Source organism: Cystoisospora suis, assembly GCF_002600585.1.
Source record: "Cystoisospora suis strain Wien I chromosome Unknown contig_3927, whole genome shotgun sequence".
Taxonomy (NCBI): domain Eukaryota; phylum Apicomplexa; class Conoidasida; order Eucoccidiorida; family Sarcocystidae; genus Cystoisospora; species Cystoisospora suis.
In genome coordinates this window covers 38140-51305 of record NW_027156722.1, presented here as the reverse complement: position 1 = coordinate 51305, position 13166 = coordinate 38140, and the positions used below count along the sequence as shown (strand labels likewise).

The window sequence follows — 13166 nt, the reverse complement described above, 5'->3', positions numbered from 1 at the left end:
ATAAGGCATTGCTCCTAATGCTTATCAAAGCGTCGGAATTCTTGAAGCTTCTCAGTAGTAATGAGAGAGTTGCTTATAATGCAAGAGGTCGGACGCTTGCCTTCCATAATCCCTATCAATCTATTACGTCTAGTGAAGCTCTTCTTGCTAAAATTCAATACGATGGCGCGCTCACTGGTAAGTCTCCCGCCGCCTCTTCTTCCCAGCACGAGTCTAGAGATAAAACTTCCAGATCGAGGACTCCTTATTCCAGGGGATCTCCCCTCACCTCCAGGACTGCTTTGTTCTTCGATATCTTCATTGCAACGCCACTCTCTCCCGTATTGAAGTCGAGGGGGGGGGGGGATCACGTATGTGTGTGTTTGTATCAATAATATGTATGTATGCATATGTGAATGTGTGTATGTGTATCTCTGAATGTGTATGAATACTATGAATGTTCATGGATGTCAATCTTCATTGTAAAATTGCATGGCCTGTAGGCAGCAGCAGAGTGGATCTATCGTCTCTATTCCACACATATCACTTCTCGTTTTTCTTTCTTTCTCGGCCAGAATCTCTCTCCTACCATATCTATCTGCCTGTCTATCTGGACTAGCACCGGAAATCCTCCTGCATGTCAAGAAGCTTCTATCTTGGTTTTGTGTGGCTTCACTTCTTTTTCTTCGTTTCATTCTTAAGAGAGATGAGGCAATTCCCTACCGACTCCTACACACAGAACACAAGAAGAAAAGGAAAAAGAAGAAAGAGACCACATCTACTACCCTCACCTTTTCCTTCTCCTTCTTCGTGCTCTCTTTCTTCTTCTTCCTTCTTGATGCACACCTCGTCGTTCCCTTTTCTTTCTGACGCTTTCTTTCTTCATTCTTTCTTTCTTTCTCTTTCTTCAGGTATGAAAGTAGAGCCGGAGCTTCTTACAGCTCATCCTGAAATGACGACGTGGATCAATTCCTTGTTAGCCAGTCGAAAAGTCCGAGGCATTCGCGTGAACAACAACCATCTGCGAGGCAAACAAAAGTGTGCTGCGATCGGCTCTGGTAAGATGAAGACGAAAATCTAGATCTCGATAAAATTACATTGAAGATTTAAATATGAGTAGAAGTAGGAGTAGATGATAATTCACTCACTCACTGACCATCCACGAAGAAAGACAGAAGAAGAAAGAATCAATGCTTGCATGGGAGACAAGTTGCAGCTGTACGCACAGTCCAACACCAAGTGAAGGTGGTCGGTTTGTCTCTCTATACACCTCACTCTCGGCTATCGTGAAACACAAAGAAACTCATGACTTTCGCACGCATGCAACGATTTTCTGACGGACTCTACATGCCCCGTCCTAGTCAGCCGAAGAAGATGTTTCATTTCATTGAGCGGTCCTTCTTGAGATAGCAATCTATGTATATGCAGAGGCAGGTGTAGATACAGATAGATATAGACAGATGTAGACATACATGTATCTACATGTAGAGAAGAGCTGCTGTCGTTGTGTTGATGAGAGAGGAAAGAATTGCGCAAACAGAAGAAAGGTCAAGAAGTGGGAGGAGCTGAAAGAGAAGAAGGAAAAGAATCTAGAGAATGTCGATGCCTGTTGAGAGAAGAAGAGACGGTCATTGAAGAGAACCAGGAAAGAAAAGACAGATTTTCTTGCACACTCTGACAGTCTAGACTCTGTGCTGAGGAGAGAAACAGAGAAGCAACGAAGAAGAGAGATTTCTTGAAGTGCATTCTTTCTCTCTTTCTCGGCAGACTTACTGCGAGGGAAGATATTCATTTATGCATGCCTCTTGTTATCTTGGCTATCGTCTCTCTTCTTTCGGCTCGAAGTGAATCTTTCCGGGTCACCAGTACGAAGGAGTTAACACATACACGTTTCGATAGACGGATAGACATCTCGTTTCTTCTCTCTCTCTCTCCATCTTCAATCTATCTATCTATGTATCTATGGTTTTTCTTGTATATGTGCTTCTGTGGCTGTGTTCATTGCTTAGGCAATACATCAGGGACTGTCTGTGATATTTACGCGTCTAGGAAATGTAGTAATTGTCGTCAGAATCTTGCAGGTTTACTTCTCTATCCTCTCGGAGAAGACCTCTATGAAAAAGCTCGCATGGAACTCGATGCAGAGGTCAAAGCTCTATGGGATTCGGTACGCCCACTCCTTCTCTCCTACTCTCTGTCTATATTTGTATGTACACTGAAGTACGTGCATACACCCTACAGCCGCATATACATCTGTATAGCATGTATAAGGATGTAGACCTAGGTAGGTATACGTCCCTGTACAGGAAGAGAGAGACACGCATAGACCCAGCTGGATGTGTATGTATCTCTATACGTATATAGATGTGTATGTATATGTGTACATAGGGTACCGTGAGATGAGATTCTGTAGTGAAGATGAGTGTGTCTATGAACATATGAGGTTGGGATATGTCCCTTCTTGCGGTCATAGGTGCAAGCGCACTCTTTCTCTTCTTTGTATGGACAGAATGTTTCTGTTTTTCTTCCCTTTACTATTCCTAGCTCGTCTATTCCCGCTTCTCTCTGTCTCTCTGTATTGTATCGACGTGTAATTGAAACTGAGTCGTGGATGTACAGTTGCTAAAGAGTCGCGGGTGTATGAGCAGTTTTGATCGGAGAACATTCTTCCTACCTCGCTCTCTCTCTCCCTTTCTCTAAAATAGACTAAAAATCTATGCGGGGGGGGTGCCTTTCTGTGGCCTAAATCCACCTACAAGTGTCTCTATATCTATCTTTAATCTGTGTATCTATCTATCCGACCTCTAGGGTGTAGATGAAGAGAGGGATCTGTCGTTTTTGTCTATCATAACGACCTCCTCGTATTGCCGACATACCGGAGATCTTCATACCCCTCATCACCATCATTTGATTCATTCACTCTTCTCTTCTTTTTCTTCTTTTCTTCTTTCTCTCTTCTTTTTCTTCTTCTTCTTCTTTCACCCGTAGATTGAGCTTCCACCGTTAGAGGATATTATCAAAGAATGTGATCCCAGTCGATCTATTATGCGACAGAATGCCGAAGCTGCCGCCAAGTATGGACCCCACGCTTAACCTTTTCTTTCTTCTCTCTCTCTTTCATTCTCTTTCTTTGCTTCCTTTCTTTCTCTCTATCTCATCCTCTTTCTCTCCGCGTCTTCTTCTCTTCACTTGCTTCTTCTTTTTTCTCGTCTTCGCCACTTCAGCTTCACGTTCTGTAGCAGCAGCAGCAGCCAGTCAGTCGGCTTATATAAGAGAAACACTCGATGATAGAGCCTTCGAGCTCTTTGGAAGAGAGAAGAAGAAGGTGAAGTGTTTTTATCCTTCTTCCTACTACATTGCATGCATGCATACATTCTTAGAGGATCGTTGACGATCTCGTGGTCGTCTTCTTAGAGTAAAAGAGAGTATCAATGTAGATTCTTTTTTAAAGAGATATAAAGATAACTGTCTCCGATATTGCTGAAAAGAAGAAGAAAGAGATAGACGAATGAAGTGACTGATAGCTAAGCCTTTCTTTCCTAGTAGAGAGAGAGGTAGGGACTGAAGAAGTCACGTGCAAAAACGGTCTCTTTCTTTCTTCTCCCTAGATTCTCGATGAAAGAAGGAGGCTCCACTCGCAAGCATGCGCTCTCTCTCTTTCTGGTTTTTATCTACATACATAGCACTGGCCTAGAGATATACAGTCCATCCATGTTTACATACATAGATACATCTATACAGAAAAGGAAGTACTTGGAGTGTCATCTGTGTCTCTCTTTCTTCAATGTATGTATCTCTCCTGAGTCTCTCTGTCTCTTCAGTACATCTCTTGCTGTCCATAGATTTATCATTATCTTCTTCTTCTTTTAGTTAGTCTATACATCTACACACATGCAGTGATCCGGTAGGAGGTAGCCGTCCTGTCTCCGTGTAGATTTGGACTGCCTGCGTGCTGCAGTAAGAAGTCCCTGCGAGGGCCGCAAGAGAGCAATTTCTTTGGAGATCATTTCTTCATAAGACATGAGGTGTCTTCTTCTTGTTCCTCTTACATACTCTTAGCGTGGAGGAAGAAGAAAAAGATCGCACTTTCATTCTTTCTTTCTCTTCCTCTTTTTGGCTTCCTAAGGTTGAGTGTAGTGATATCCGTGGCGGATATTTCTCCGAACACTGTCATCTCTGCGGATGTATACATCCATGGAGATCTATCTAGCACTTGATCGCTTTCTATCTCTTTATCTATCTAGCTGTGTCTCTCTATTTGTGTATCTCTCTCTCTCTCTGTTACGAAGGATTCTTCTTCTTTTCTTTTTTCTTTGTCTCATCAGTGAGAAGGCGCAGCTGAAAAAACGAGCTGAGGCGAAGCGAGTCTCGAGGTACGACAACAACTACTACTACTACGGCTCTTCTTCTTCTTTTCTTCGTCTTTCTTCTTCTTTTTCTTTTCTTCGTCGTCTTCTCTTCTTCTTATTCACGAATAGGGGAGAGAAGAAGAAGAATGCTCTCGTGGCATCCATCCTCCTATCTCTTGTTATATACCTTCTTCTTCTATATATCTTCTATTTCATCTTCCTCTTCTTATGTCTCGTCTCTCCTGTTTCTAAGCTCTTCATAGTTCATGTGGTGGTCTTCGGTCGATTGTCTTCTCTCTCTCTCTCTCGGTAAATGTAGTAGCAGTTTTCTAAAGAAAGTTTTGCTAATAAGGCAGGGAAGTAGACGTCAGTACGTGTAGAGACAAGGAGCAGTCATAGTGGGAGATTTCGGTCTCTAAAGACCGTCTTCTTCTTTTGATCAAGTTTTCATCTATTCTGTCCGTTTCTCTCTGATGTGGAGAAGCGAAAGACGTGGGAGAAGAAAAAGAGAAAGAAAGAGAGAAAGAGGAAGAAGAAGAGAATGAGAGTGATGAGGTGGAGGAGTCGTGCAGATCTCGTCCTAGACACGCAGAAGTAGAAACATGCGAGACAACGACAAAAGCAGTGACGGGGACATCGAGAGATAGTGAGAGGTAGAGGCTGATAGAGAGATAGAGATAGATAGATACATACCTAGATAGAGAGGGAGAAAGAGAAGAAGAGGTGAAGAGAAGAGGGTGAGAAATGTTAGGCACATGTGCTTTCAGCGTCTTTGTGCTTTGATGTATGTGTGCGTGCACCGATTCTATTTGGTGCCTCTACTTTATCTATCTATCCATCTATTTAGGCATGTGACTTGATAGAGAATAGAGAGGGAGAGAAGGCGGTGTATTTGAATGGTCTCAACAGCAGATATTGACCTTTCTCATTTCTTTCTTTCTTATCACTATCTTTTTCTTTGGGTCTTTCATTCTTTCTTATCTCTCTTATCTTGGTTTCTTTTCTTTCCCCGTGTGTTGCTGCCTGTAGATACCGTAGTAAATTCCGTCGTATCCAAAACACTCACTTATTCACAGCCGAAGAGCTCCGAGCCTTCGCCAACGAGCATAACAATAGTGCCAGTGCCAGTAGCAGCAACGCGCACTGAACGTACACACGGAGAAGCAGAAAGAGAAGAAAACCTACAGGCATGAACGAAAGATAGAAGGAAAGGAAGCTTAAGGCCGAAGAGAAAGAACGGAAGGACGAGGAGAATCTGTTTTGTCTTCAGAAAAAAAAACTGAAGAAAGGAAAAGAAGAGGAGGAACAGGAACAAGAAGAAGAGTTGAAGAGTCCTTTCTTCTCTTTCTCTCTCCTGGACGGTGTCGGGAGCCCCCTCGGCCTTCTCATTATGGCTCCCGCCTGTGCACTCATTCATTCATACACTCAAGACGAAAAGAAGGCTTCTTCTTCATCTTCTTTTCTTTCGTTCTTTCTTTCTTTCTTTTCTTCGCTCTTCTTCGTTTCTTCTCTCCGGTTTCCTTCTTCTTTGTTCTTCTTCTTCATCCCGTTCTCCGCTGGAGCGAGGATGAGGAGGGTGAGAGATGACTGATTGATCCTCTCTCCTCTTTTCGCTGTCGCTCACCGGTATACGAACGTGCTAGTCGTCTCTTCCATTTTGTTTGGAATTTGTTTCTTTCTGTCTTTCTTTCTTTCCTATATAGAGTTGTTCTTTTCTTTCCTTGAAAGAAGAAGAGAGAAGGAAAGGAGAGAGTAGAGAAAGCGAAGAGACAGAGAGAGGGACGTTTTTGAGAGTTTTGATCTCTCGGTACAAGGAGGTGTACAGAGAGATCTATCAGCCTCGTCTGTCTCTCTCTTTCGTTCCTTCTTTTTCTCTCTTTCGCATGTTGCTTTTTCGTTTTGTTTCTATGCTCTTGTCCTTAGAAAAAAGAGGAATGCTTCTCGGCGTTTCTCTTCTTGCTTCGGAGTTTTGTGTCTTTTTCTCTGGGGGTCTAGCGCCCACGTCAGGCAGAAGGAAAGAAAGAAGAAAAAGAGAGAGAGAAGGAAAGAAAAAAAGGAAGAGAAAGAGAAAGAAGAGAGATTTCTTTCCTCCTGCTTTCAATGCCACCTCGACGCCAAGGCAGAGAGGACAGGAGAAGGACAAGAGAACAGAAGAGGGAGAGAGGACAGTAGAAGAACAAGAAAACAGGAGAAGGGAAAGAAAAGAGGAGAAGCATTAGAGAGAGAGAGAGAAAGAGAAGAAGGAATAGAGAGAGAGAAGAGTGATAGTTTGGGTGTATGTCTATGGTTTTATCTTATGTAGTAGCTGCACGTTGTTCTGAGTAGAAGACCCCCACGCCTAGAATAGAACGAGTTGAGCTGAGCGCCTCGAAACAACTTGCCTCTCCTTCCTCCTTTTTTTTCTCCACTTCTTTATTCTCTTTCTTCTTGTAAGAGAAAGAGAAATGACGAAGAACAGAAAGAAAGGATGAGGAGAGGGCTAGGAGTCCTCCTGATAGATTTGATCGCATATCAGACACATTCTTTTCTTTCCTTCGTTTTCACCCTTTCTTTTCTTTCTGTTGTCAGGTCGTGGTTTTCGCGTTCAAAAGAATCGTCAGTTCACTTCTTTCTTCGATCTCCCTGTCTTCCCATCATCTCTCTCTCTATCTTCTTCAATCGATCCCTCTATCTCTCTATCTCTCCTGTGTTTCTCTTGTTTTTTGTCTTCTATATCTTGAAGAGGTTATTCGCTTTTTGAATGGAGACAATTGAAGTGAATTGAGGAAAATCAAGATAAGTCATCCATGCAAGAGCAAGAGCCACTGCATGCAGCCATGATTTGTTTCTCTGGTAGAGAAGTAATGAAAGAAGGGAGATTCATTTATTCATTCATCACTCGCTATTCTCACACAAGCCAGACAGTCTGGTTTAGGTCTACAGTACGCCCCAGATGGAATAGAGGAAGCCCTGCGGTAGGGGTGGGGGGATGTGCTAACTCTGGTGTGCTGGTAAGTGTCCTTCCAGATGAGTCAAGTCAAAAGCCGAACGCGCTCCTGGAGTTCCACAGCGAGAACCAAAAAAGTGTACGGAGAATCGTACGAAGACCACAAGCACACAGAAAGTGACGGCACACTAGGTACTGATATGTGTAGCGTGCAGCAGGAGTTCTACTGGTTTGCTGGTGTCGTCCAGGTTTCTCCCCCGGAAAGGCTGCAGCAGAGGTTTTGCCATGAGGCCTCCTGTGATGACGCGCAGACAGGTACTCTTTCCGTCTGGTAGATGTATAACAAAACACATTAACGCATGCATCGACGACAAGGGAGACGTCCAACGCCCTCTCCCCCCCTGTCGCCTCCCAACACTGACGAGCGATGCGCAAGCTATCGGACGGTGGATAACGCCGTGTTGCACGTCTCGATGAAGAAGCCTAGAAAATTTGAAGAGTTATTGATTCAAATTAGTTCAGACAAGATATAGAATAGATAGAGTTGGTTTTTCCCTAGGTCGAAATCCTTAGGGTTTAGGTTTTTGCGCACCTTCGGTATAAATGGGGGGGAGGAGGGAACCAACGGTGGCAACGGCCCACGGCACCCTCGGTAAAAGCCCCCCGTCACATGGGTTGTTTCATCGTCAATGTGGAGATATACGGATGTTTTATCCTGTTTGGTTTTCGGAAGTGGTTTATCTGAGAAGCATTGGGGGGGATGCTTTACATGTGGAACCGACAAACACACTCCCTTCCCCAGGGTCGCGCCCCACAACATCCTTTCTCTCTCATTCATCACTCACTCTGTCTGCTGTCCGTACATACATCAGAAAAGAAGAGAGAAGAAAACCTGAAACCTTCTTCTATCCTTTCTCTCGTCTTCTTTCGAAGTTCACACAGACATCTTCATACATACGCGTATGCACTTGTCTTTACCGACCCTTGCTATGACGTCGTCACCACCATACAAAGGCAGGACAGCGAGTGAGATACAGAAAAAAAAAATTTCTTCATACCTTTCTTTTAGTTTATCGTGGGGGTTCTCTCTACAATAGATGAAAGGCAGAGATAGACAGACTGATACCACTACTACTATTACTATGACTTCTAGTACCGTCCCTTGCATATGGAATAAATGAAGGTCGAGGATAGACAGATCGATAGACGCGCCCTGAGAAGAGAACAGGTATCTGTCTACTCATCTATAGTAGAGAGAAAGCTCTCCTCATTATCACAAGAGGAGAAAGATCAAGTGATCTTCTCTTTTTCTACTTGAAGAACAAACACACACGATGATGTAGATCGGAAGGGATGAAGACATAGATTGATAAATGAGGAGATAGATAAGAATGAAGCAGCAGGAGACGCACATGATTGTTCTTTTAAGCTTGAAGAGGCGGAGAGACAGCAGATAGATGTGGAAGTCCAGTCTGTAGTCTAAACTCTGACGGACTTCAGCGCGGAGAGACAGATAGGTTGTGAATGAATCTTCTTTTCTTCTATGGCCGGAGAGAAATGGAGCGATAGAGAGCCTTGATAAAGGCAGGGAGTCGGGTTCGGTTCCTCCTAGCTGGCTAGATTCGTTTTCTGTTGATTGAGCTTACAAAGCAGACATAAGTACATCGTCTTGAAGTGGAGTGATGTAGGCATGCGGAGTAGGGAAGGTAGCTGGCCAGCTAGATACTATGGAGGAGATAGCCGTAGCTAGATGCTAGATCGATTGCAGCATTCTATCCATTACCATAGTAGGGAAGAGCAGGATAGACACACGGAAGAGAGCTATCTATCGATTCCGGCCTCTTTAACTTCAACTATCACTCACGTTTTTGCCAGTCTCGTTCTATTCGACTGTACGTTACAAGAGTGAAAAGGCAACCCAACATGATGACTCGCTAGTGCTACTGCTGGGAGTCTCTTATGCTTTCCTTCTTCCCATCTATCTATCTATCTATAGACACACGACTTGCCTCATCACCTCTCCTTCCATCTCACCCTGAGAATATGCGTTTGCTTTGCTTTCCACGTGCGCTTGTGTGTGTGTGCGTGTCTATTCACCTCCTCTTTGAAAGCCTATTTTTCATGGATCGTATCTCCTTCATTTCTCTTCCTTTGTCAGCGAGAATCGAACAGGGGAGGTCTTATGAGGCTATAGACCTTATCATTCTCCTATGCGTGCACATCACATTCTCATCTCCTAGGAGATCTAGAGAGACAGGAAAAAGAGATCAGTCCCTTTACGGTCTGCATTCGTAGACTCTGACCTGTATGGAAGAGCTTTCTATCCTTTGCAGTTTGCTTCAGGCAGCCATAACACCCTATAAAGCAGCAGAGATATCTATCGACATACGCACCTCATCTTCGAAACCGAATACTATCGCTCCACCACGGAAGGCCTCAGATGAAACAATGCTCCCTCCGTCATCCACCCCTGAAAGAAAGAAAGGACAGAAATTTCATCTCTTGGACTGAATGGATGGATCTCTTCCACGCCGACACCTCACTCATTTGTCGACTCCTGCTGCTCTCTATATGTTATGATCTACCTTGCTCTCTTACCGACTACGTTATGACTCTACGACATTCTTGCTTTACTCTACAGCTACTGTGCCGGTTTTCTTCTTTACTTCTTCCTCTCTTAACCTTTGTTTAGAAAAGGTAAGAAGAAGCTATCGGTTTACTCATCTTGATTCCCATCGACACATCACTTGGCCTCGCTCCCTTAAAGAAGAAACAAAGAAGAGAGAGTAAATGAGGAAGAGAGAGAGAGAGTGAAGAAAAATAGAAGAGAGAGAAAGGCAGAGTGAATGAAGAGAGGAAGAAAGAAAGAATGATGGAAAGCTACGAGAAATTCTCTTGTCGTTCTCCTCGCCCTCTCCTTCATAGCACACTTTCTCATTTCCTCTCTTTTCTCTGTAGAAAACAGAGAGAGTCTTTGTGAAAAGAAGAATGTCTGAGTGTTCAGATGGGATTACTCTTAGATCCAACATCGTTGAAAGAACGAGTTTCTTCTCTCCGCTATTCTTCAGTCCTTCCTTCTCATTCTCTTCAAGGAAAGAAGGAGAAACGCGATCGTCAGAAGAAACGTTTGGGGGACGAAAGAAAGAAATTCGTCAACTTCAGTCAGGTAGATAAGATCCTCACACACTTGGTTAAGGCGTCCAGCACTTACTCTTCTATTCTTCTTCTCTTCCATTGAAACTTCTCTTTCTTCATCTCTCTCTTGTATAGTGATGAGGGTTCTAAAGATCACCGACATTTCTTCATCTGAAAGAAACACTAAGGTATCTAAAAGCTATGATAAAACACTGAGGTACCAAAACGCTATGATAACGCGAAGGAAGAGAAAGAAGGCAAGAGAGACGCACATAGCTAGCGAGATAGACAAAGGAGCAATCTGCAAGACAGCAACAGTGGGAGAGGATCGAAGAAAGCAAAAGAGAAGAAAGATGAGCAAAAGATTTCCTTCAAAACAGCAAATTTTCTCTGTAGGGACAAACGCGGTGTACATACACCTGAGTGATTCAAGACAGCTCATGCTGCATGCATGCACACCACCCTTCACATTACTCATTAGATCGTGTCGCAGATATTTAGTTATTATCCAACCTTCACGAAAAAGAAAGAGAAGCCGAGAAGAGTGAAATCAAAAGAAAACTTTGTCTTCTTCTTTCCTTAAGAACTCTTCTGCCCCCCCCGCGAACGCCTTCTTCATCCTCCTCCCTCTTCGCCTCTTCTTTTTCTTCTTCAACATGTGAGTGACCGAACTAGCTATGTAAATGAAGAATGAATGACAGCTCAACCAATCACTCTTCTTCTTCTTTCTTCTTCTTCTACTATGCAAAGTCTTGAAGAAGTGCGTCTTCTATCCCCTTGAAAAGAAATCTCGATCTTCATCTTCTTGAGCCTCACGTCCCTCCACCCTCTGACTTCTCTCAAATAGGACACGAAATGAAGCTCCCCTCGGAATCTATACATAGATATATGAATACATAGACCTCCATACAGAGACACAAAGAGAGAGAGAGAGAGATAGAATCGCTCGCTTTCTTCTTCTTCTTTATCCTTCTCTCTTCTCCTCTTCTCATCCCTTACATCGTGTGATGAGAAGATCATTCATTGATAGACAGAGATATGGACAGATACATAGACTTGTATTCCCAGATACATATTCAGATCTTCGTGAGCTTTGAAAACTCTCTTTTCTCTTTCTATAGAAAGAGAGAACAAACTTTTACTTCAGTCAGAGCAATGGGGAAGAGCACAGATAGAGACAGAGACAGAGAAATGATAGACACCTGACGAAACATAGGATGGATCAGATCAAAGCATATTCAGAGACGAGGAGGACGACAAGACGGATAATCACGATGATGAGAATGAGTGAAGGAAAAAAAGGAAGATAGATAGAAAAGTCCCTTTAACAAGTGAAGAAAGGAAAAGCAGAAAGAAGAAGTTGAGAAGGAAGACGTACAATTGTATACAAGTAGGAAGAGTCATAAAGAAGAAACAGAGGAGGAGAGTAGATAGATCCATACACCACTATATAGAATCTATAGGAAAGAGTATTGAAGCTCGTATACAACTATAGAGTTGCGAAAGGGGGCATGCAAACAGATCAAATGGACTCAATAAGAGGCAATAATACCAGTAGTAGTAGTAGTAAGAGTAGATGTAGTCATTCCCCTCTATTCGTCATCTCTCATCCCATATGACGAAGAATACAAGCATGAGATAAATAACTCAAAGCCAGATAGAGAGATAGACAGATAAATAAAGACGGAGATGGATGACGTGATTGACTGAAAGCTGAAGAATAGAAGGAAGGCCGAAGCTCTATCTTCTTAACGGGAACAAAACAGCAGTATCTCCGTCTCTCCGAAGTACCTATCAATCTCTATAATATATATATAAGGATATAGACCTGCAACTTCACCTGTAACTCATTCGAATCCCTCTTTATGTATGTATACCTGATATATGACCTGTATATACACTACATCTATCTCCATTCCCTCCTCCTCTTCTGTTCCTTTTGTATACCTTCTTTTGTCTCTTTTGACTATCATTACAATCTGTCATATATTTCTTCTTCTTCTCTTTTGCCTTTCAAAATCTTCTGCGTCAAAACGCCTTCTCTACCTTTTCTTCCTCTTCTCTTTCTGCTCTGTCTCATTCCTTGTACTTGTCCTTCCGCCTTCTCTTCTTCAGCGTCAAAGCACATACATCCGAAGAAACTTCATGAATATATACATATACATATATATAGTCCAGTCCGTACAGGTCTGTACATATATATGTCTGTAGAGTTATGAATATACATTTGTATACTTATATCTCAAGACATATACATATATAAATAGATAAATATCTATATATATGTATAGAGATACCTCCTTCCCTTCGGTCATTCATTCATTTATTCATATTCTCTTCTTTTTCATAGCAATCCTTCCTCCCCTCTCTTTTCCTTCTCTGCCATTCTCGGCAGTCTCTCCACAAACCGGAAATCTATTCGTCCTCTTTTTCTTCTTCTCTCCTCTCATGTGCACCTAGAGTACGGAAAGAACAACTTCCGTCACCTCTTCTCTCTCTCCAGGAGCGATCTCTCAATACCTCGATGCCTCTCAAGAGTTCACCTATCTCTCTATCTATCTATTCACCTCTCTTTCTCTCGTTCTCTTCTTCCTTCTCGGACCTCTCTTCTTCTATCTATCTATCTACCTATCTATCTACCCACCTCTTTTTTCGTCACTTGTTTCCTTACACCATTTTCTCCCTATCTCCCTTTCTTTCTTCCCCCTCTTTGCAAGGATCATCAACGACGGTGATTCTAATCCTTTCTGTCTTTCTCTTCTGTCTTTTTCTTCTTC

General features: G+C 42.8%; 2 protein-coding genes across 2 annotated transcripts in view; one reads left to right on the top strand and one right to left on the bottom strand.

The window, feature by feature from the left end:
• Positions 1–27: 27 nt before the first annotated feature.
• Positions 28–7912, top strand: CSUI_007427 (uncharacterized protein). The gene is made up of 6 exons (XM_068067572.1): positions 28–177; positions 891–1037; positions 1989–2146; positions 2968–3053; positions 4305–4352; positions 5358–7912. Exons 2-6 carry the CDS (start codon positions 893–895, stop codon positions 5473–5475), a joined length of 555 nt encoding a protein of 184 aa, XP_067920458.1. The 5' UTR covers positions 28–177; positions 891–892; the 3' UTR covers positions 5476–7912.
• Positions 7913–8849: 937 nt separating this feature from the next.
• CSUI_007426 (uncharacterized protein) overlaps positions 8850–13166 on the bottom strand; it is a 4751-nt gene continuing 434 nt past the window's right edge. Inside the window, exons 1-2 of the mRNA XM_068067571.1 lie at positions 10438–13166; positions 8850–9724 (exon numbers count right to left, since the gene is read on the bottom strand). The exon at positions 10438–13166 is cut by the window's right edge and continues 434 nt beyond it. Coding sequence (XP_067920457.1) covers positions 13026–13166 — 141 coding nt within the window. The 3' untranslated portion in view covers positions 8850–9724; positions 10438–13025. The remainder of the gene's footprint in view (positions 9725–10437) is intronic.

What these genes read in the sequence shown, in the direction of transcription:
- CSUI_007427 (XM_068067572.1), top strand. Translation starts at nt 893, where the DNA reads ATGAAAGTAGAGCCGGAGCTTCTTACAGCTCATCCTGAAATGACGACG. An exon ending in GTGTGCTGCGATCGGCTCTG is followed by an intron (nt 1,038 to 1,988) that starts GTAAGATGAAGA and finishes TTCATTGCTTAG; the next exon opens with GCAATACATCAGGGACTGTC. An exon ending in AATGCCGAAGCTGCCGCCAA is followed by an intron (nt 3,054 to 4,304) that starts GTATGGACCCCA and finishes TTGTCTCATCAG; the next exon opens with TGAGAAGGCGCAGCTGAAAA.